Source organism: Alosa sapidissima, chromosome 5 (assembly GCF_018492685.1).
Source record: "Alosa sapidissima isolate fAloSap1 chromosome 5, fAloSap1.pri, whole genome shotgun sequence".
In the NCBI taxonomy this organism is placed as follows: Eukaryota; Metazoa; Chordata; class Actinopteri; order Clupeiformes; family Clupeidae; genus Alosa; species Alosa sapidissima.
In genome coordinates this window covers 13582299-13607334 of record NC_055961.1, presented here as the reverse complement: position 1 = coordinate 13607334, position 25036 = coordinate 13582299, and the positions used below count along the sequence as shown (strand labels likewise).

At 42.6% G+C, this 25036-nt stretch overlaps 1 protein-coding gene across 1 annotated transcript in view; it reads left to right on the top strand.

The window, feature by feature from the left end:
- Positions 1-13646: 13646 nt before the first annotated feature.
- kctd16b (potassium channel tetramerization domain containing 16b) overlaps positions 13647-25036 on the top strand; it is a 65540-nt gene continuing 54150 nt past the window's right edge. The window contains exon 1 of the mRNA XM_042093214.1: positions 13647-15323. Within this exon, the coding sequence (XP_041949148.1) occupies positions 14489-15323 (835 nt within the window). The 5' untranslated portion in view covers positions 13647-14488. The remainder of the gene's footprint in view (positions 15324-25036) is intronic.

Here is a 25036-nt window from a genome sequence, read left to right as displayed (position 1 = left end):
CCTCCACTTGCAGGGCACTGATGGGAGTTGTCTTAATGGCACCCAGGGCTATTATCAGGGCCCTTGAGTGTACTCTCTCAAGTTTCATAAGGGACGTTTTACAGGCAGATCCATAGACTATGCCACCATAATCAATATTTGACCTTATCAAAGCTTTATAAATATTGAGTAAAGATTGTCTATCTGCACCCCAACAGAGACCAGAGACCATACGCATTAGGTTCAGAACCTTTTTGCATTTTGTTTCTACATATTCAATATGTCGTTTCCAAGAGAGTTTATTGTCCAGCCAAAGACCCAGGTACTTGAAGCCATCTCTTTTGAGTGGTTGGTCATAAAGCAAAATTTCATAGGTTTCTGACACCTTATTCCTTGTGAAGTATGTCACTTGTGATTTTTGCACAGAAAACTTAAAACCCCACTCCCCACTGTTCTAGAATATGCAGTTCCTTCTGTATTGTTTTAGTAATGTACAGGATATTATTCCCCCTCCTCCAGATGACAGCATCATCAGCATACAGTAAACCGTTATTCATTTTGTTCAGTTTCTCAAAAATATCATTAATCATAATATTAAACAAAATTGGGCTAATCACACTACCCTGTGGAATTCCCCCTTCCACAGAGAATTCATTTGAAAGGACCTCACCAACCCTAACCCTCAGTGTGCGCTGCGACAGGAAATTTAAGATATAGTTGTACATCTTCCCTTCAATGCCCATTTTATTTAGTTTGATCAAGAGTCCTTCTCTCCACATTGTGTCATAATTTATTTCGATATCTAGGAAGATTGCCACCATTGCTTCCTTCATAGTCAGCATTTTCTCAATTCCATTGGTTGACCATAGATTAGATGACCAGGACAGGCTTTCATTTGTATGAGTAAATACAAATATTGCCCTCTGCAGGCAACTTTCCGAACAGCAAAAACGTACAGTGGATGTCACACTGAACCTGAATCACAGACTGTGTTCGAATTTGCTTTGCACTTGTGCACTCATAGGTATTGCAAGTACATAAATATGCAAATTGGAACATAGACCCAATTTCTATTGTGGTAACAAGCATTAGAGCCACACCACCCACATGTTCTCTCTATTCACAACGAGTTCTCTCTGATTAACATGGTTTCATACTCTAACATACTTGCATATTTGCACTTCACTGAGCGCCACTTAATAAAACAATTTCAGTTCTAAATCATTGCAAAACATTCATGGATGAAAACTATTGCTTTGATTTAACTGCATAATACTAAAGAAACATCAGGATACAAAATGAATGGTAATTTGACAGTTCACATGCCTCATTATAAGGTCATCATCCAATCTCAAACAATTTCTTCTAAATGAAACATTTATTTCCCGTCAATCACCATAAGCACCAACATGCTCTGACAACCGTGTAATATGATGATAAGGCATTTGTATCAATTATTATGTCCTGCACTGCAGGCACTCAAGACTATAAGAAAGCTTCAACTAACTAATGCCAGTTCTTTCATAAATATATGAGCTAACACTTTGATTTATGAATCACATAATGGATTAATGAGTTACCAACCACAAAATGTTCTCACACATGCAGTATCATGTGAAAAATAGAGAATGCCTATTATCCTCCATCAGTCATACAACACAGATGGCAGTAATAATGTAAGTGATGCTTCCATGTAGCCTACTAAACAGAGAGAGAGAGAGAGAGAGAGAGAGAGAGAGAGAGAGAGAGAGAGAGACAGACAGACAATGCTTTATTTTAGTGAGAGAGAGAAAGAAAAAGAGAGAGAGACAGACAGACAGACAGACAGACAATGCTTTAGTTTAGTGCACAGGGTGCTCTAAAAATAGGCTACACGTCTTCTGGGAACCCTCCTCGCCAGCAGACAGACGTGTGAAGTAGAGATATCCAATGAGCAGGCTAAGAGAGGCCCTCTGTCAGACGGGTGGATTCGATAGGGGTGCAATTTGAGAGGTGGCGGAGTGGAAGAGGCAGAGCGAGTAGCCTAGCTCTGGCAGCTCGTAGTCCGAAGCCATGGAGGCTGCCCGTGATGCTCCACCAGAGCAAGGTGGAGGAGGGTGGAGGAGGGTGGAGACATGCAGTGTATCTGGGAGGCAGGAGCTCTCTGATTTTGCTCAATCATGAATCAGGTGCTGGAGACTCACAGTGTGAGAGCGCTAATCATCAGTGCACAGGAGCATGAGCGCATGCATTACCCTCAGCGTAAAATCAAGGCAGAGAAAGAAAGTAAGAAAGAAAGAAAGAAAGAAAGAAAGAAAGAAAGAAAGAAATAAAGGAAAAAGGTAGAAATATGAAAACAGAAATAGGATCGCTATATGTGGTGGATGTAGTGGAGCAGTACAATATTTCTGTTGTTAAAATACTGTTGAACTTATTTGAATGTGTGAATAAATGTTTTATTTATTTTAATTTTTATATTTTATTTTGTATTATATTTGTTGTGTGGTACAGTATATCTATAAATATCTTTACTAATTGAGAAGTATGACTGTAAATGTTCTAAATATTGAAAACATATCAGCACTAACTTGCCCATCCTCATCCCAGGTAACAATGAATAACACACATCGTAAAAAAATACTGATTTAAATTCCCTTAATCCATTTTGAACAAAAAACATTTACAGTGCTATTACCTGTACCACATTGTATCATGTCAAACATTTAGAGGCTATATTAACACTGCACTGTGGTGTTAGTATCTGGCATATAGCGACAGGATCCATTCTTGTCTAAAAAGGAAAAATCAATTTCATACACTATCATGAATTCATATTGGGAAAAAGCCTTGACTAATCCGGACACTCTGAATTACCCCATCGTCTAATCACATTTAAAAGTTCCAGAGCATGGCTTTGCTTTATCCGCTTAATGAAAGGAAAATTGAAAACTGTCACAGAATGCCGCAAATCTAGGTCAGTGAATTACCATGCAGGAATAATTACCTTCTGCTAAAGTGTTTACTTTAATCCTGTGTTATTGCCTTGATGTATGAGTGGATTACAACAGCCTTTTCATCACCTCCATTCCAGGCCTTTCTGTTCACACAGACACACGCACGCACGCACGCACGCACGCACACACACACACACACACACACACACACACACACACACACACACACACACACACACACACACACAGGCAAACTCATCTACACATACAGCATGCATGTGTAACATTCTGTATGTAAAGACAAGCACACCCATTCACCTCACACACACACACACACACACTCACAGGCAAACTTATCTACACATGCAGCGTGTCTATATGGTATACAGTACATTATGCACGCATGCGCATGCGCACGCGTGCACACGCACACGCACACGCACACGCACATACACACACACACACACACACACACACACACACACACACACACACACACACACACACACACACACACACACACACACACACACACACACACACACATCAATCCCATCATTCTCTGTAAGTAAAATTTAAACGACTCCACTGTATCATCAGACAGTGTGAGAGCTTTGGTTTGGAATGTACATCGGGGAGTTTCCAGCGTGTGAATATGGAGCTCTCTCAAACACAGAGGCGCACGTTCAACGGATGATGTTCTAATAGTAATTCTGCATTTTCTTTCATACATTTTTAAGGCACTGACTGCCTGAGGGTAAGAGCAATAAATTAGTCATCACTGGCTGGCCCCACACACGCAGGTTGACATGTTGTGGGGAGAACCTGGCAGGGCGAGGCCAGCTATACTGTCATTGCCAATGAGTGCCGATGAGGAAGTCATCCTATCAAACCTAGGAAGACATTACTGTCAATCACAGATGTGCGCGTGTGCTGCTGTTGTTGCCATCACTTCACACAGGTAGGTCTTACATACAACATCATGGGAACACTCTAGTGATGATCAGAGAGTAAACTGCATGGATTCAAAAAACTAAGTTGATATGAAACATTGCTTGCACTGAGAATTATTCATTGCTGGTTTGTATGAAAGCAAGCGCACAGCAAACACACCAAAGCAAAGGATGTGAAGCTTGTGACTTTGTTAGACACCCCAGTAATACAGCCACTGGCAATTTCTCACACCACAGAGCGGTTACTACTTTACAGCAAGATTAGGCTTTAAGGTTACATTGCAACATCTAACGTTCTGCAGCTTATCGTTTATTCACTGTGCGTATTTAAGTCTGTGTGATCAGTCTCTGTTTTACTTTAAAAGTGATTTACACACACGGCCAACAGCAGTTTTGGCTTTCCTGTATAACAACAAATAGCTGAGTAGCTTAGTTTAATTGTACCTCACCCACCTCCTATTCCCAAGAAACACAGGGGGCTCACCAAATCTAGATGGCAGGATGAAGCAAAAATGAAGGAGTCTCTTTTCCAGGACTGCCTGCATAAATACATGTCACAAGTAAACATGTAACACTAGTGAATAGTCATTAAAAAATCCTGATGGGAGCAAGTGTGCGGACATTCCACCCTTTTTCCATTTTATAGCCTAGCATTTTTTGTCCAGCACCTGCCTTGGATGTGCGCACCAACAAACAACTTTACAAGTAAACATGTAAACATAAAGCATAATACAAACAGGCATATACTAACAAATACAAATATAAACACACATACAAATATGGTATATAGATATATGCACGCACAGTATAGATATACTGTATGCACGCACAGTATAGTTGGATAAATGGATTCATAGATGGAGCGACAGAGAAAGACAGAGAGATGTAGCAGGGGAGATTAAAAAGATGTTAATGTGTTGTCTGAATTGTAGCACAATGAATCAAAATCAAAGGGAGGAATATGTTTAGCATTTTGTATCTTGATAAGACAGCACCGATGCATGCTTCACTGCACAGCTGTCTTCTCTATTGACAGACAATTTGTCAGATCTCTTAGCTTGGCAACTACATTCACACAGCGCTTATAAGAGACCTGGCTGGTAAGCTGTGGACACTGTAACACCCCTTTGGCCCAGCATACAAAACATGAGAATGGGGAAACTAGCTTTACCACATATTTAATTTATGATATACACACATCATAAATTAGGCTGTCATATGTTTAACTCTTTAGTTCACACAAAACCAGTCTTTGCAGGGTTAAGGTATAATATATTTGATAAACAAAGAAAAACAGTACATACTGTAGATAGCAATTCTGGTTGCATCAGAGTTCAAAGGCTAAGAAAGACTATTACCTATAATGCAGCACCAGTAGGGAATGGTTTTATTTTGCCGTCTCACCGTAAATGTATTCATATATGTATGTATCTGTACACACATGTTTTGTGGTTGGGTTGTTATATGACAGGAAGTATATGCTTTCACAGCTTTTATTCAAAGCAATTTTTACAAGGACACAAAAACGTGGGGATGGCAGCATAAGGTACAAGCATGTCATTGGAAATTCAAATGTCACAAGCATCTGCTGCATATTCTCATGGGTGTTGAAAATCAAACTGGACTTGAATATAGTAAAGAAACCTCCACCCACTCTGCATGTCTCGCAGTCTCAGTCCTTAGACTGTCATCAGACCAATGACTTAGAGGCAGGAGTAGAAAGGCCAAAGAAAATATTTCAGCAATCTCCTACAAAATGTAGTCAGAAGTGTAAAATGTTACACCCCCCCCTGTGCCCCCTACAGGCCTTGTCCTGTCAGTGCACAGGGAGCGGGTGGGGGGCCTGGTCAGGTTAATTAGAGTGTATCTGGAGCAGGCTGTGTGGGTGTTTTAAGAGGCCCACTCTCTTCAGTCGGCTTTTTTACGCTCTCCCGCGCACACCTATTTTGATTCCTCTCTTGCACTGGCTCTCTATCCCTCACCTTCCGTGTCTCCCTAGCTCTCCCACATACTGATGCTCTCATTACATCCACACATGCATGCCAACACACCTACTCATTTACCACTAGACTCTTTTATGAATTAATGACTATATACAGTGCATACGGAAAGTATTCACAGTGCTTCACTCTTTCCACATTTCGTTATGTTACAGCCTTATTCCAAAATCGATTCAATTAAATTTTTTCTTCAAAATTCTACACACTATACCCCATAATGACAACATGAAAAAAGTTTTGCAAATTATTAGAAATAAAGAATGAAAATATAATATATACATAAGTATTCACAGCCTTTGCTCAATACTTTGTTGTGGCACCTTTGGCAGCAATTACAGCCTCAAGTCTTTTGGAATATGAAGCCACAAGCTTGGCACACCTATCTTTGGCCAGTTTCGCCCATTCCTCTTTAAAGAACCTCTCAAGCTCCATCAGGTTGGATGGAGAGCGTCGGTGCACAGCCATTTTCAGATCCCTCCAGAGATGTTCAATGGGATTCAAGTCTGGGCTCTGGCTGGGCCACTCTAGGACATTCACAGAGTTGTCCTTTGATATCTTTGCTGAGTGCTTAGGGTCGTTGAAGAAAGATGAACCGTCACCCCAGTCTGAGGTCAAGAGCGCTCTGGAGCAGTTTTTCTTTCAGGATGTCGCTGTACATTGCTGCATTCATCTTTCCCTCAATCCTGACTAGTCTCCCAGTTCCTGCCACTGAAAAACATCTCCACAGCATGATGCTGCCACCACCATGCTTCACTGTAGGGATGGTATTGGCCAGGTGATGAGTGGTGCCTGGTGTCCTCCAAACATAACGTTTGGCATTCACGCCACAGAGTTCGATCTTTGTCTCATCAGACCAGAGAATTTTGTTTCTCATGGTCTGAGAGTCTTTCAGGTGTCTTTTGGCTGCCATTTGCTGGCAGTGGCGTGGCTTCCGTCTGGCAACTCTACAATACAGGCCTGGAGTGGTGGAGTGCTGCAGCGATGGTTGTCCTTCTGGAAGGTTCTTCTCTCTCCACAGAGAGAGTTTCTGTACTTTTCCCCAGATGGGTGCCTCGAGACAATCCTGTGAAGTGATTTTCTGTGTTTTTTATTTTTAATTAATTTGCAAAAATCTCAATGGGGTATTATGTGTAGAATGTTGAGGAAAAAAAACATTTTATCCATTTGGAATAAGGCTGTAACACAACAAAATGTGGAAAAAGTGAAGCGCTGTGAATACTTTCTGTATGCACGGTATTATGTGAATTACTTAACCTTATTGAACATATCCTTCTTCATGTTGCAGCCTGGAAATAGATGGACCATAGCAACAGGAATGTTAGGACTCATTTTAAAAAAAAAAAACTGCACTATCAATTTTATAATTTTATAATTTTTCCGCTAAATTCATGTAAATTGCAAATTTCCCTCGCTATACCGGAGAAATATAAAAACAGTGAGACAGGGAGTATGTGAAATAAAGGTCTAAATTGTGGGTCGGGTGGAGTTTGATGTTTTGGTAATGACTAAAGTTGTTGGTCCCTGTGTCACTGTGAGCCCCAAGGGAAGCCCATCGTGTGGCTGTATGGTCTATGCATCAGGAGCCTGCTGTAGGGTGCCATTGTATTAGACATTAAAGGGTCATGTAATCAGCCTTTTCCTGTCAGGATCCTTCCTCCTTTTGTTGAGCGGTCAGTAGCTCATTTGCTACTGGTGCCAAGTGCCTTGGAGCCAGGGTCTATACCCTCAGATGAATCATTACTGAATCTGCTGTCCATTTTGTCTGCTCACAGCCAGTCGGACGAGCTGAGCCATCTCCCCTCCTCCTCCCCTCTCTCTCTCCCTCCCGATCCACTCCCTAGCTCTCTCCTCTCCTCATTCTGTTCCACTTTCTCTCCTCTCTCTCCCCTGACTCTTCTCTAATCAGTCTTCTCTTTTCTCTTCTAGCTCCCCTTTTCATTCCTCTCTTCACTATGCCCCTCTCTTCCTCCTTTTCTGATTCCACCATTCTCCTAATTTTGCTCCTCTTCTCCTTCTCCATGTGTCACTGCTTTTCATCCTCCCCTTTTATTTCTTTCCACTTCTCTCTTTCTCTCCTCTTTCCACTCCTCTCTTTCCTCTTTCTACTGCTCTCTCCATCCTCCCCTACTCTCTTTTCTCCACTCCCCTTTTAGTCCTTTCTCATCTGCTTCCACCATTCTCTCTATTCCTCCTTGCATCTCCTAGCTGCCCTCCCTCTCTCTCCTCTCCTCTCCACTACTGTCTCTTTTCTTTCTCCCTCATCTCTACTCCTCTCTTTTCTCTCCCCTCTCTGCTCCTCCCTCTCTCTCCTCTCCTCTCCACTACTGTCTATTTTCTTTCTCTCCTCCCTCTACTCCTCTCTTTTTTCTCCCCTCTCTGCTCCTCCCTCTCTCTCCTCTCCTCTCCACTACTGTCTATTTTCTTTCTCTCCTCCCTCTACTCCTCTCTCCTCTTTCTCCCTCATCTCTACTCCTCTCTTTTTTCTCCCCTCTCTGCTCCTCTCTCTTCTATCCTCTCCACTTCACTCCTCTCTCTCCTCTTCTCTTTCTTCCTCATGTCTACTCCTCTCTATCTCTCTCCTCTCCGCTCCACTACTGTCTATTTTCTTTCTCTCCTCCCTCTACTCCTCTCTCCTCTTTCTTCCTCATGTCTACTCCTCTCTATCTCTCTCCTCTCCTCTCCTCTCCTGTCTCTCTGCTCCTCTCCTCTCTCCACTCCATTCCACTTCTGTCTTTCTCCCCCTTTCCATTCCTCTCTCTCCTCTCCACTCCTCTCTTCTCTTTCTCTCTCCTCTCTACTCCTCTCTTCCTCACCTCCACTCCTGTCCTTCTCCCCCTCTCTGCTCTTCCCCTCTCCACTCCTATCCCTTCTCCACTCCTCTCCTATCTCTCTCCCTCATCTCCACCCCTCTCTCTCTCCTCTCTCTTATCTATACTCAAACTGCCTCCGCTGCCATGCTCTCAGTTCCTCCTCCTGCCGCAGCAGCTGCCAGAGCTCTTAATGTAGCCCCGTCTCCACACTGCTTGTCTCTAGGGAAAAAACATGGACCTAGTTTAGCTAGGAAAAGTGCCTGCCTTCCTTCCCTGCCCTGAGTGTATGTGTGTGTGTGTGTGTGTGTGTGTATGCGTGTGTGTGTGTGCATGTGGTGCACGTGCAGTGGGTCTGCATGTGTGTTAATGTGTCCATTTGTGCAGTAGTGGGTTTTTGTGTGCATTTGTGTGTGTTATTTCTGCCTGTCTTTGTGTGTCAGTGTGTTTGTGTGTGACAGGGTTTGAGTAGGCTATGTGTGTATTGTGTATCCGTAGTAAGAGGAGAATCTGACAACCAGCCATTTGCCAGGTGATGGATTTAACATGGCCGCTTGGTCAAGAATATGTTGTTGCCATCCCTGCTCAAGCATAATTCCATCTACTCTTTTTTACATAAAATGTTTTTTTTCTCTCTCCCTCCCTCTTTTCTACTTTGATTTTAATAGGGCATCATAAAATATTCATGATTATTTTATTACACTAGTAGCAGCACACTAACACATTATGAAGCCTGATCTCCTCTTTACCCACAAGGGGCAGACACACACACTCACAACCCCATTTAGAACTACAGTAATGAGCTAAGTGCAGGCCAGTACTGTGGCTAGCAGATGATGTGAATCGGAAGACACTTCAGGGAAGATCATGTTTCAGGATCAATGCAGAGAAATACGGGCAGCGCTCCTCCATCAAATTGTAAAAATCATTATGAGAGTCTCCTGAATGAGAATGGCCGGCTTTGGAACACAGTGGAAAAATCATCTCCGATTGAGATTCACAGCAGTTTCTCAGCCTGGAAAAACCAACACCCCTCACGACACCAAATATCTGGGATTTGCTTGCAACTCTCACAGTCGTCTTTTGCTGTTCACAAATTTGCCAGCTTCCTGTTTTTTACATATCATATCATAATTTGTATTTTGTATATTTAGTATATTCTTTATCTTCTACAGTCCTTGTTGCTTAGTTGTGTTTTTTTATATTATATACTTTTAATTACTTTTTCTGCTGTTATGAATGTGTGTGTGTGTGTTGTCTGTATGCTACTGTGACCTTGAATATCCCCTAGGGATCAATAAAGTATATCTATCTATCTATCTATCTATCTGTCTGTCTGTCTGTCTGTCTGTCTGTCTTGTCTGTCTGTCTGTCTGTCTATCTATCTATCTATCTATCTATCACCTGCCGGAAATGTTAAAGTTGTAGATAGGCTGCAGTTGTAGATAGGCTGCAACTAATTCATGAAGATTAATTTGATTGAGACATTTAGACCCAGACCATCTCGAGATCTACTAGAAATGGCTGGTGCCTGGATTTTGGAGAATTTAGACAGGCACCGTGTGCAAACAGCCTAATGACTGACACAGCTGGTGCAGACTTAAGGCGACTCAAACTATGGCTATTACATGTAAAGACATCATTCTCTGTTACATAACGATAAAAAGTCACACAAGTGGAATAAAAGCTGAAGCAGACACCACAGTGACAGTTGGTTTTTCAGTCACTTTCTTCTCACCATCATCTGACAGCAAAAGATATTATTTGCCACTTGGATACTGTCACCAGAGCTATATTAGGGCCAAATGTCAAGAATCCATGTGAGGGGGCAGAAACGGGGTGATCACATATAATACCCCAGAGGCCCAATTGAGAGAGAAGAGGATGTGGAGGATACATACTGGAAAAAGGTGAACGAGCAGGGAAGGGAAAGACTTTTACTGTCACTGTGTCCCTTGTGGATGGTGGGGGGGGAGTTACTTCAGCAAGATATTATTTGAACTCGGGTAAAACTCTGACAATGCAAATGTTTCTGCCCGTATAAAAATATGCTGCATGTACTTCCTTTTGTCAAAAGTAGTCTTATACTGCAAACTTCCAGCACAGTCCTCCTTAGTTTTCATCTCATAGCAAACTTTTGGATGCATTTTTGACTTTGACATTTGGCTTGAAACTGTAGCCTCTCCCAAGTCTTAAGTCTCTGCTAGATGTGAACTACTTTAATTTCTACTGATGTCGATATTTCTGTGGAGTAACTTTTGCTAATTATGTCCAGTGCAAATACATTTAGGTGGACTGCTTAATTATTTGCTCTGTATAAATAAATCAATGTTAAATTATTGGCTCTCTGTCGGAATTCACAACAACTGACCCAAAAAATAAAGACTGAGCAAAAAACCCTGCTCTAAGCAAATTTGTTAACTATCACTGAACCAAAAATGAGTTATGCATGAACTACATTTACCAGATTTACTAGGGAGGAAAAAAAAGCTCACATAAACTGTACAAATCAGCAAAGCCTCCTGAGACTCATATAATTTATCTTGCCTACAGGGCAATATAGCATTTGTTTTACTTGAGCTTTCATATCTCTGAAGTAAAACTATCAGAGCTGGTCTCATGTCCATGGCACAGCATTGGGATACATCACATTGAAATAGTTTAAGATGCCATCTTTCATTAACTTCTTTGAGAAGTGTTTTCTTTGAGTAGTGTATTGACATGGAACTTGAGTTCATTGTCCAGTGATTGTGTGGTGATATGAACCAAGGTTCCTTTGCAGAATGAAGCCAATTCATGTCATTGGAACACCCCTTCCAACAAATTGAACACGATTCAAAATCAGTCAAAAAGCATTTAGAACCGAATACAGCATAAAATGCGGTTGATGGAACCCGATAGAGCTTACAATTCCTGAAAGTTCCTTATTGCTTCATTGTTTTTCTAAGCTGTGAGTGACAGTGCGATGACATGCGAGTCATTTCTCCTGCAGAGGTCTTAGCGAGTGGACATCCTTGGAGATGAGGATCAGCTGATGGCCAGATGAGATGAGATGGGCTCAGAGTGCTGGGAACTCAGCAGATGGGGTTCAAGACAACAGTCTAATGAAAGATTAAGAGAAGCTGGCTGGCTTAATTCTCTCTCTCTTTCTCTCTCTCTCTCACTCACACACACAAACACACACACACTCTCTCTCTCTCTCACTCTCACACACACACACACACACTCTCTCTCTCTCTCACTCACACACACAAACACACACACACTCTCTCTCACTCACACACACAAACACAAACACACACACACTCTCTCTCACTCACACACACAAACACACACACACTCTCTCTCACTCACACACACAAACACACACACACTCTCTCTCACTCACACACACAAACACACACACACTCTCTCTCTCTCTCACTCACACACACAAACACACACACACACTCTCTCTCTCTCTCACTTATGTTCTTTCTTACTCCGCCTCACACATAGGCACTCACTCTCTCTCTCTCTCTCTCACACACACACACTGTCTGTCTCCACTCATCCACTCAGTTCCTCCACCTAACCCCACTCTCTCTCCCTTCCCCCCCCCCCCCCTCTCTGCCTTAGCCTTCATTCTTTTACTCACACATTTCCACTGAGACACACATACACACACACACACACACACACACAAACATACCCATACAATCACACACGGTTTGACCCCACCCCTTTCCTCATAGCTCAAACACACACATGTTGTACTTGGATAGGCTCATTTGAATCACTAGAAAGAAAAAAAATTACATCCAGTAGGGATGATTTTGTCGCGAATCCCTGCACCTGGCTAAAATCTAAAACAGCAAAGGCTCTGCTTTATACCAGTTAAAGAGGTGGGTGGCACATGAACAGAGGAAAGCATGCTTGGATTCATGATATGACCTACTTCCAACTGAATGCACAGAGGTTTCTGAAAATACTCTCTCTTTCCCTTTTAAAAGGAATAAATCATTGCAAAAATAATGTTCTATAAAATTTACTTTTAAAAGCAAAGGATCCCTGAGAACTAGACAAGTGTGATTGTAGACTTTAGTTTCCTCTGAGGGAGTGAACTTCATAAAGGATGGCTTCACACTATTCTAATGCATCAGAGTAAAAAACCCTCAAGAAGGGTTGGACTGCACTGGATTTAATTAGCTAGCGAGACCCTTGGAAATGACGGCATTTGTCAAGAGACCCCTTGACCCAAAACAGTAAAGCAGTCATTAGATTGTATGAATGGCTATTATATGCCCCCATCTGTATTATGCATGACACCATGCAGTAAAATACATGTATTTTCTTTAACAATATGTCATATACAATGGACAGAAAGAAAGAAATGCATGGTCTCGATTCACATAGACCTTAACATCCTTAACCAACCTTAATGTGAACTTGAAAGAAAAAACGTTCAAATGTATCGTACAGTGAGGTGCTGTCCATGGTTCTGAATTTTCCAGAAGACTGGCAACTATAAACATCATAATGATGTGTACTGAGCTGATTGTACTGAACATAATGATGTGTACTGAACTGTACAAGTTTGTCACACTGATTATTAAAACATAATATTTTAATATTTCACAGCTACAACTACACACATTTAGTCGCCTGGGTGCATATTTTATTAAATCTGACAACTTTAAGTCTACGTAAAGGGACAAACTTCTCTTTTTATTATTTTCAAATACACAGCACCTGGAAACGTGCACACGCGATCATGCGCGCCCACACCTTTAAGATGATGTAATTCTTATTATCCATTATGGTTTTCCCTGCACCGCTGAAGCAACATCAGCTTCTCTCTCTCTCTCTCTCTCTGTCTCTCTCTCTCTCTCTCTCTCTCTCTCTCTCTCCCTCTCACACACACACAGTTGCGTGGCACCACCCTGCTCGGAGGGCGCACGGCGCGCAGCCTCCACTCCTCTGACATCTCCTCTCCTCTAACGCGCGCGCACTCCCATGGCAAAATCTGCGTTGCACTTCAGAGGAAAGGGAGAAGACCAACATAAACCAGGAAACAGCATCAGATAGGCACATTCGAGATTTCACTCGACGGAGCTGGTGATGACGAGAAGGAGGGAGTGTTAGATTGGGCGACTCTTGCACTCGCAAGGAGTTTCCGCTCTGAAGTTAGGTTTGGGGCAGTGCTTTTTATATGTAAAAACAGACGAAAGAAATTCGATTTGATGACGGGAAGTTGACAGTATATACCTGGTGTTCCAGAGACGATCCCTCCACACTTCAAAAGTTTTTGGTGGACTTACACATTGCAGTGACCATCTAATTTGAAGGAATTGCCGTGGATTACAACAACGCCCCTCTCTAGTGCCTTTGGGGAAGAGATTGTACAGTTTCTGCGGTTTTGTTGCGTCTCCGTTCAGACCCCGTTTTTGTTGTAGTTGGGTGCAGAGCTACCTTGCCATGGACCCCCCTCCCCTCCACTGAAGCTCTGTTCTCCTGGGCTTCGGAGACTGAGCAACCGATGCCAGCTTGCAACATGCAAACATTTTACACACACATTTGATATTTCAGCACATTTTTTCCCTTCAGAGACAAAACGAGGTTTGTGGACCACTACCCATTGAAATATCACTTCGACGGGTAGGTTGACGCCGGGCTTATTAGTATTCTATACAACTGTTTGACACAAACTGCTAAGGCGTACACAAGAATCCCTCGCTGTACAAGCCAAGTAGTGCCTGTTTAAGGGCCGTAGAACACCAACTTTCTCCTGAGAAGAGCATTTTCTATAAATATATTGGTGAACATTTTGGGCACTCATGACTGAGACGAGTGGGAACTGTCGGACTCAGCCGACGACCAAAGAACAGGGGTCTGTACAGAATAGTTTCCCTGAAGTCGTTGAGCTAAATGTTGGAGGGCAAGTGTATTACACTCGTCATTCGACATTAATTGGTACCCCGAATTCCCTCTTGGGGAAAATATTCTCCTCGAAAAAGGATCCGTCAAATGACCTAGCAAGAGACCCTAAAGGGCGCTACTTTATTGACAGAGATGGATTTCTATTTCGTTATGTATTAGACTACCTCAGAGATAAGCAAGTCGTTCTACCAGACCATTTCCCTGAAAAGGGGAGATTGAGGAAAGAGGCGGAATACTTTCAACTGCCAGACTTGGTAAAGCTTTTATCTCCTGACGACTTGAAGCACAGTCCGGATGAATATTGCCATAGTGATTTTGAAGATGGGTCACAGGGCAGCGACCTACGGACGTGTCCTCCACCTTCGCTGGTGCCGGCTGACCGAAAGAGTGGCTTCATTACGGTCGGTTACAGGGGCTCGTGCACAATGGGGAGAGAGAGTCAGACCGATGCCAAGTTTCGGAGGGTACCGAGGATTTTGATATGCGGGAGGATTGCGTTGGCGAAAGAAGTTTTTGGCGAGACGCTAAACGAGAGCCGAGACCCGGACCGGACACCGGACAGGTACACGTCAAGGTTCTACCTGAAGTTCAAACACCTGGAGAGAGCTTTTGACATGCTGTCAGAGTGCGGCTTCCAGATGGTCGCCTGTAACTCGTCGGTGACAGCATCCTTCGTCAATCAGCACACCGAGGACAAGATCTGGTCAAGTTACACCGAATATGTCTTCTACCGTAAGTTTAATGTTATTTGACCTCTTATGAACTAGACCAATGGCGAAACAGACTGGACTCATGACAGGACATAAGAAGTAGCTAATTCCATCTGGTCACCACTAGACGGCACACTTGGTTTGTGGTGAGTTTTTCCTGATCAGGTAATCCAGGCAGAGCGGCACGAGCAAGAATGTAACAATAAATGCACACGCAGCTTGAAATAAGACAATAGAGACTTGCCTTTTCCTCAGAAATAGTGAAATTATTAAAAATGGATGGCTTACGTACACCGTGCCATGGACACCTTTGCACTTAGGGCTCCCTTCATAACCCCTCGAGGATTTGGAGAGGAATGGTTTCCCCACTTGTGTATGAGGCAGTGCTTACACCCGGCTCCATTTCTTGTCCTGTTGAAAAGCTTTAAGTAAGACTCCTACACAGAAATGAGATGAAGCTCTCCGTGGTGAGAGCTCCCAGTGCCCCCCCCCCCCTCCTATTCTCTGTGTGAGCGTCTCTTTCTGTCTCACTCTCTCCTTTGCTCTCATTCCCTGGGCCTCTCTCTGTCATCCTCTCTTTCCCAACAGCAATCTCAGTGAAGTAGCAAGAGATGATGGGGCCCCAGTAATGGCTCTCATAACGTTTTTTTTACGATGCAACAAAACACCACCCACTCGCCATTGACAGCTTGTAATGGCGTGCCTCTGGTGCACAGACACCGCCAAAGGCAGCAGAGAATGGCCACACTAGTACCTACCATGGGAAGGCTATTATAGGTGTCATCGCAAACGAGACTTCCTCACAAACATCTGACACTTCCCATCGGCGTGGAGCTGAGGCTGCTACTAGCACATTTCGTTCGCCACTTCAGGAAAAAAGGGCAGCATTAGCTGAATGGGAATGTTGGTGTCTCGGTGCGTTTTTTCCCACCCATGCCGGTGGTGTGAAGTAAGAGGAAGCCTTGCTTATTTGAGGCTGTGTCCCCGGCTCTCGGATCAAAGACTGCTAAGTAATTTATCCCCCAGGGAGTGCGGTCGTATTATCAGGGTGGTGGGTAGTCGTTTTGGGCAAAGCCCTTTTTCAAGTGCTGTGTTCATGCCATTAAAGTATTCTACAGAGGCAAAGGCATGCATTATTCTGACTGCATGTTCATGAAACACAGTACAATAATCAAACAACATTGAAGCCCAAGGATCACACTTTTCTAGTGGCCTTCATACAACAAACTGCATGCTAAAGCTTTTCCATTCAAAGAATTGAGAGACCATTGCCTGGCATTTTGTAATAAAACAAGTGGCTCAGGAACCACAAAGTTGTTATTTTTCTTCCTGCATCATCTCCCCAGTTGATCTTTTGTGACACACCCGCCCGCCCACACACACACACATAATGTCTGTCAGCAAGACACCTCTGACTATTAACTTTTTCTCTGCATGCGACAGATAAGTGGCACAGAGCAGCCGCCCGTGAGTGTGTGAGTGTGCTGGTGGCCGGGAGGCCCTGCTGGGGCCGGGGCCAGTTGAAAAGGCACAGCGTTGTTTGTGCGCCACTCTCTGTCAGGCTGGTCCTGTAGAGGACCCTCGGCAGCCTGCACCAGTTGCTATTTACAGGCTTCACTGCCCCGCCTCACTGGCTGGCTGGCTGCTCTGCTCCGGGTGCTATCCCTCCACAGGCAAATTTATTTACCAATTTGTCGCATGGTTAGAGTGATTGATAATCAATCACTGGTGGTGACAGGTGGAGGTCTCAATGCGTGAGCATAAGTGAGAGAGGGAACGAGGGTGGGAGAGAGAGAGAGTGATAGAGGTGTGAGAGAAAGAGGTAAATCATAGCATTGCTAGGTCTAATGTTTTTCCCTTGTGCTACTGAGCATATAACCTTTTCTTACCCTCAATGAAAAAAAAAAATCTGCCCTGCCTCCGATTGTGGTGATGACCTAGATATTTAACTTAAATGATGAGGAGGGGTAGCACTTCATCTTGCGCACAGACACCCACCCGGCCTTTTTGTTGTGTGGCAGTGATTATTCATCTGTGGCGGAGAATATTATTAGCTGCCCCCTAACGTAACAAACACACCACCTAATGGGCCCTGGCAGATGGGGTTGGAGGCACATCTGTGTCCTCCTCCACCTCACCCCACCCTAACCCTCAAGCTACGAACAGTGAGTGGTGTCCTCGCCTCATCACCACCATCACCATGGGAGCGCACAGCAGGCAGATGAGATACTCAGTGCCCTGACGAGGGGCTCCTTCCTGGGGTAGAGCGGCTGGCCGGTGGCTGGTGGGGAAAGGGAGACAAGAGAGGTCTCGGGACAGAAGCCGCTCGGTCGGGTGGCATCTTGCTGACACAGCTGACGCTGATCGGGTCGCGGCCAGATGAGAAGCGACAGCCCCAGCGCCGGCTCCTGCTAGGTCCAGCTGCTCTCTGATCCGCCGTGTCAAGGGGAGGCCGGCGTAGCCACACCGCATGCTACATAATGCAGGAGAGAGAGAGAGAAGGAGGGAAATGAAGAGGGCAGAGTGAAGAGACGAAAGAGAGAAATGGACAGAGAGAAAGAGAGAAGGTAGCAGGGTGAGAGAACAAGTGTGAAAAAAGAAAGATGGATATCAATATATGAATACAAATATGAAGTTAACAGCTTTATAATGTTCTCATTTTATGAGATTTAGTTCTTTATAACACTCTGTAATACTATAGAATTAAAGAGGTCCCCATTTGCTATAAAATGTCCTCAAGTAGAGGGTAATACCAGTAGCTGTTAAGTGCTGTAGTTAATAATGGATCCGAGGCTTTATAAGCACATATGTACACAAGTGAGTAATTCTAACCTTAAAACCTACCACAACCCTAACCCTACCTAAGCCCCGTAATGGCTTGTAGTTATAATAGACATCCATTACTTATAATGGCCTAACTGTATCTAATGATCTTACTGCTTTAAATGGGGTCCATATGGTTTAAATGTAGGCTAGATATTAATGCCAAGAGACTTGGAAAAAGTCATAATTATGTGAATTAGCAATAAATCAAGTGTGATTAGTCTTCAAGGTGTGGATAAAATTGGAAGACCTCTAACTGGAAATTACAGTTCTACTGCATCGTAATGATCATTTACTGCCAATAGTAATTCATTTTTCGGTGACAGTTGGTCTTATTTTAAACATTGAGAGTTCCTGCCAATGACAACGAAGCTTTTTTTCCTGTTACATGGAATTTCCTTTTATATGCAACTGTGAAAGAGCATTTGTTTGCAGCATCAAACACCTAACACTGACAACCTTACCATATCAATATTAACACATCAAAATAAGGGTCAAGTGTAAGGGTCTGATCTGATGACAACAGCTGAAGGACTGGGATTGCTGTATGCATTATTAGTATAATTTGCCTTAGTATAATGTCTAATATCAAAAGCATAATATAAGAAACATTGAGGAATTCTCAGAGTTTCTCCCATAGCTTTAGGCCTGAAGTTGACCTGAGACATCTAAGAGTGCTATTAGTTGAAAATGTGAATATCTGTCTTGCACCTACACTTAATGTCAGGAATGTTTTTCAATACTTTTTTAGTCATGTCAAAGCATACATTTCCAGATGATGTAGACACAGGAAAGAACTCTTTTCAGTGTCATCCCCAGGTCTAAAGGCGCATAACTTTCTCACAGCCTAGAAAATCTAGCCCAATTCTGGTGTATCTCGACCACATTCACAGACCTCTCTGCAGATTCCACAGCTCTTTGCGGTTACTTCTCTACGGCACCTCTGAGCCATGAACGCTGCACTAGCTGTCCTCACTCCCCTTGTGCGTGTGTGTGTGTATGTGTGAAAAGACACCCCGTGTGTGTGTGTGTGTGTGTGTGTGTGTGTGTGTGTGTGTGTCAAGACACACCATTAGGCCACCTGCTGTAGATCTGCGCGGGCAGTGGAGCAGAGAAGTGCTGCAGAGATGGGTCTACGAGGCTGTGGGGAGGGAGATTGCCTGTACGGCATAGAAAGAAGCGTATGTTTCCCTGCTGCCCCGTGTGTGAGGGAGCTGCCTCGTCAGGGTCTATTTACAGCACAGGATTACGGAGAGGCTCTTCAAAATGAGGAGAGGGCACCGGTCAGAAATTGGCATTTTCACCGGTGCCTGGAAATATGCTTTATTGAATGTCAGTGAGTTGAAGTGCAATGCCTATTTATGAGAAAAAAAGAATGAAAACAAATTAGAGTAACACTGTTAAAGAAAACACACAAATAGAGGAAGTTGGCAAATGTATCAATAGGAAATGACTGGGGGCACTAATTTGGCAGCAGAAATGGCCAAATTTAGCCAGGCCGTTGTATTTAGCTAGTTTGCTGGTATTTGGTATTGTGCTTTCCTACTGTGAATGGACATTTCTAATGTGGCAGTGCCAGTGAAATTCCATCTTCAAACATTGTAAATTGAAAAAGAATTAGTGCAGCATATTGCACAACAGTGGTTTCATTGCATCTAATGCAATTCCAAGATAATCAGATTTCATATTTTGCTTCTAAGACTGCTTTTTATTAGATGTCTGATGGTTTTCATTACTTAGCTGTCAATTAAATGAATACCAACTTATCAGTACCTGTTTTCTATTGATATTACAGATCACATTTAGAGCTTAAGAGGAGGAAACACAACCACCAAAAAGATAAATGTAGCATTGGCATGATAACAACAATGTCTTAATGGGCAGGTGTGGTTCACTCTTTGGGAACCTGAATCTGACTATGCTCTGCTCAAATTGCTCAACAGCATGTGGCTAGTGAAATGATAGAATTTCAAGCAGCACTAAAGTGTTTTGGTTTATGACTGGCAAGCTAACGACCTAAAAGGCATGCAGAAGTCATCAACAGCTAGCTTGCTAGCATGACTGGTGTCTTTTGGTGACATAGTTGCAAAGTCTCATAGTTGGAAAGCCAGCCCGAACTTAGCCACGGCCACAGGTCGTTTGAGGTCGGGAAGTTCGGTCTGGACTTGTTCTGCTGTGAAGCAACTATGTCTGAATCAGAGCTGTTCGGACCAATCAAATTGTCTGGACGAACTTTGTACGATAATGGACATACAGTATGAGCAACAGTGCCTTGTCTATCACATCATCTGAGCACACTTGAGCAGCGCAATAACTTTAAAACAGGACCAGAAAAAAATGTAAGACATTTGTGGAGAAGGATGGTTCAGGTGTTATTCCTACAAAGTATGCTCATGGTAAGCTATTTCGTTACTCTGATTGGTTAGGTCTATCCAATTGAGTGCAGAGGCATTTTCACCCCTGTAGCCTATCGGTTGAATCAAAATGAACTGAAGAGGATCAAAATTAGCTGCTAATGAAAACATGTAAAAGTAGCAAAAAGTAGCAAATTGCTGCTTACTGTTACTTTAATAGGCATATATTAATTCATTATATCATTATATTAATAATATTTTAATTCAGCTCCGTAAGTGACTATCTAAGCCTGCACCCAGATAACAAAATCAGATTGGCAGATAGCAGACCGCTAGTGGTATGCCGCCGGTGCCGTGCCACTTATGGTCCGCCGTTGGACCACCATCTCTTTAAATTTAATTTGTCATGAATATTAAGAAAAGTTAATAAAATGATATATGGAGTATACTGTAACTGAACAAATGAAAAAGATTTTAGACCAGTAGTGGCAAAATTTTGGGCAATTTGTCCACCAGCGGACCGCCAGAGAACCAATGAGCAAAATGCCAGCGGACTGCCAGCTATGCCCCCAATGGACTGACAGTGGACCGACGATAGCCTCTTGCTATCTGGGTATTTGTAATTGGCAAAGGTAAGAATTTCTTTGCTTATTCTTGTCACGGTCCAGGGACCGGTGTGTAGGATTGGACCCAATAGCAGACACCAAAACAGGAATAGAAGAAAAGGGACTTTAATGTTAAAACTTAACTCAAAAAGGCAGTTCAAAACAAGGGACTTCAGACAGGACAGGATCAAACTTCACAAAAGGCAGGGCAAAAACAGTCCAACACTCAGAAGAACAAGAAATCCAAAAATCAGACTCTTCCAAAAGGCAAAAAGGAATCCATAAAACAGTAAAAAAAAAAATCACAAGAGGTTAGCACGGAAAAAAACAGACTTGATGCAAACTACACTGGAGATACTTGACTTGAGCATGACAAGGACTTACGTTAAGTGACTGATAGACTCAAACATAATCCACCAAAGAACACCAGAAGAGACAGGGTTTAAATAGAGAGAGTGTTTAGTAGACTGGTGGGAACAGGTGTGCAGGAAATAACTCATTTAACAGAAACCAGGAAGTACAACAGGACAAAACATGGAGCAAGGGAACACGGCACACACAAAACATAAGATAGATCACAACAGAACACAGACAGGATCACAAGATCCTGGACCAGATCATGACAATTCTGTAAGGGATAATGTAGGCTATTGTCCGCCGGTAATTATCAGAAAATAAGTCCCGACAGGGAGAACAGAACCCCGACGCGCAGCGATATACATATAGCGCAATACATTATCCCGCTTATTACACGGCTACTTGTCAAAACGAGAAAAGAAACCTAACACAATGGGTCTTTAAAAATGATTTTGCTGCCGCGTTTCGTGTCTTCCGCTGACAAAATAAATAGTTCGCCACACAGATAGAACTTGACAGTTTCAGGTGTTGCGTGGCAACGTCTTACTAGCTTACTTTCCCTTTCAATGAAATTCCATTGCAATAAGCGAACGGACGTATTGCGGAGGGATATGAAAGACGTTAATCAACCCATTGCCATTGACAGCGGTGATTAGGCTATATTAGGCTGGTGATTTATATAGATTTAACATAGGCCCGAACGTTGGGAAGGCCCATTCATGTGAATGGAACTTTCTGCAGCACTCTGAAGAGCCGTGTAATAAGTAAGGGATAATGTATAGAACGCCGGTCATTATGGGGAAAATAAGTCCCGACAGGGCGAACCGGACTTGTTTCGCCCTGAATGGACTTATTTTCCCATAATGACCGGCGTTCTATACATTATCCCGCTTATTATACGGCTACTTGCCAAAACGAAAAAATAAACTCCACGATATGTCTCTTTACACTTAATTGTTACCACTTCGTCGTGGCTTTTGCTGAGAAACAAATAGTTCGCAACACACGCTGAACTTGATTCAAACATTCTTTAGAACACAGCTGATCAACCGTCTGCTTTCACTTTTGAATGAAGTTCCAATGCAAGAAGTGACCGGAATACTTGCGGAGTGATATGATCAGCAGCACAAAACCTGTTGCCATTGACAGCGGTAATTATGTGTTTGCAGCGGTAATTACATGAATTTATTTTACCGTAGAACGTTGGGAAATCCCATTCAAGTCAATGGAGCGTTCTACTAGCATTGTGAAGAGCCGTGTAATAAATGTGTAGAATTGTCATGATCTGGTCCAGGATCTTGTGATCCTGTCTGTGTTTTCCCTGTGTTCTGTTGTGATCTATCTTATGTTTTGTGTGTGCCGTGTTCCCTTGCTGTCCGCTCCGTGTTTTGTCCTGTTGTACTTCCTGTTAATTGAGTTATTTCCTGCACACCTGTTTCTGTTCTCCCTGTCGGGACTTATTTTCTGATAATTACCGGCGGACAATACATGATCCCTTACTTACATAATGGGTGTATTCAATATCTACCTGTATGAGGCTATCAGTTGCTCATACAGAACACAGTCTCTGACTTAATGTTATGTTAATCACGTCTTGTGATTGTATTCACCTAACCTGTAGGTTGAGTCTGAAATCACGCCTTGAGCTAATTCATTTTCTAGAAGCTAACCTTATCAGTCTCTGATGCCATTATTTTAGTTGATTAATCTGTTGATTATTTTCTTGATTAGTTTAAAATATTGAAATAGAAATATAATAGAAAATATTGCAGTTTAAGTGTGAATTGTGAACGTTTTATTGATAAACCGATTACCAAAGTTGGAGATTAATGTTGACAACTATCTCCAACTCTAAAGACTCTAAAAGGGACAGATTTGAGTCATCCTTGGCAATCTGTAAAAATATATTTGTGTGATTGACAGCACTTACAAGAGCTGAGGTATTTTGTGACAGGGAGTCAATGGTAGGGTGCCTCATTCATTTTTAATGAGTGGTGGAAATTCTAGTGGAAAACTATGATGGCCAGTGTCTTCCAGTATGACCAGTCCATGCTAATCACATTGGGGGATTTGAGAGCACAGCTTTATATTCAACCTGATTAAGTATACCCTAATTTCCCAACTATTAGCCACATTGATTTTGCTAAATTTCTTCAGCTATGAGGTTAAAGGGGCCATGTGTAATGTCCGCCAAAAAAACAATTCATACTCCACATTCCATAAATGATGGGGGCAGTATACCTCCAGAAAGTGAGTTGGTCTACCCTAGAGTAACAACCGAGAAACGTGTATTGCAGTTTGGCTAGCGGTTATGTTGCCCGCATACCGCCTCCAATGGCCGAAACTGGTATTATGACACCTGTCGGGCTGTGGCTAGTAATTTAGCATGCTAATTCAGGTTGATATCTCTGCAGCACTATACCTTGTAATTTTTTTAATGACATCATCGCCCTTATTTCTTCTCATTCTTTTGATGTGTGTAGCTCATTTTTTGGATATTTTTATCTCAATTCTTACACAGGGCACCTTTAATACACAGGGGCAGTTAATATGGTATTAATATGGTTTTGTTTTTTTTAACTTGCATAAAACACTATCCTGCGGCTTATACACAATGTGGCTAATACACTAATTACTGTAAGAGCACAGTTCACTTAAGAGTGTTTTAAATTGGTGTGTTCAATGGACATTTTGGGGGCCCCCAAACTGCACAGTGACTCCTGCATATGGCGTTTCAGGACAGTGGCCAGAGACCTTGCCTAACAAACATGCTTAGTACATGGTACACCAAATGTGGAACTTTGAACGTGTGAAACTGTTTGAAAAGCAACACAAGCTAATCAACAAGGGGAGTCTGCTGTGTCGAGTTATCTGACATTATCCTCCAATGACTTCCACTGGTAGGGTGTGTTTCAGCGAGACAACATAAAAACTCAAGTTCTTATTTGTGTTCCCAAACTGGACCCCAGTTGTTGGTGGTCATGTTTGCCGCACTGCAGCTGCTCTCTCATGTCTCTGAAAAGGGCGGCTCTGCCTACCTCAGATAAGCTCCCTTAAGGATAGTCGATTAAGATCTCGATATGAGCACATCCTTCTAGTGGCCATTTTTCTCCCACAAGGCACATATTCACTTTACTACTGCACACAAGGTCACTGATTTTGTTGAAAAAGGCCAGATATCCTTTAAGACAGTTTTGCAACTGTGCAGATTGTGTTAGATTGAGAAATAAATAGATTTAACTACTTCAATTAACATTTTCAATATGGCTTTACGGAATCAATATTGCCTATCAAGAGGTTTCACGGAACTTATTGTGTCAAGTAAATTGAATATTGGCAAAGGATACTGTTGTCTCTTTCTTGGTTTTAAGTGTTATCCTCTACATGGATTCTGTATTTATATTATTGATTTGATATTTAGTATCACGGAAATAACCCCAAAGAGGTCATTTACAAGTGCAAGCACCACAAAATAGTCTATATTTAATAAACATTTGATCTCAGGCCATTGAGCCATGTACACGCAGCTATGTTGAGAATATTTCCAAAACATATGTATGAAGACCATGTAATAGCATTTCATGATGCATAGAAAC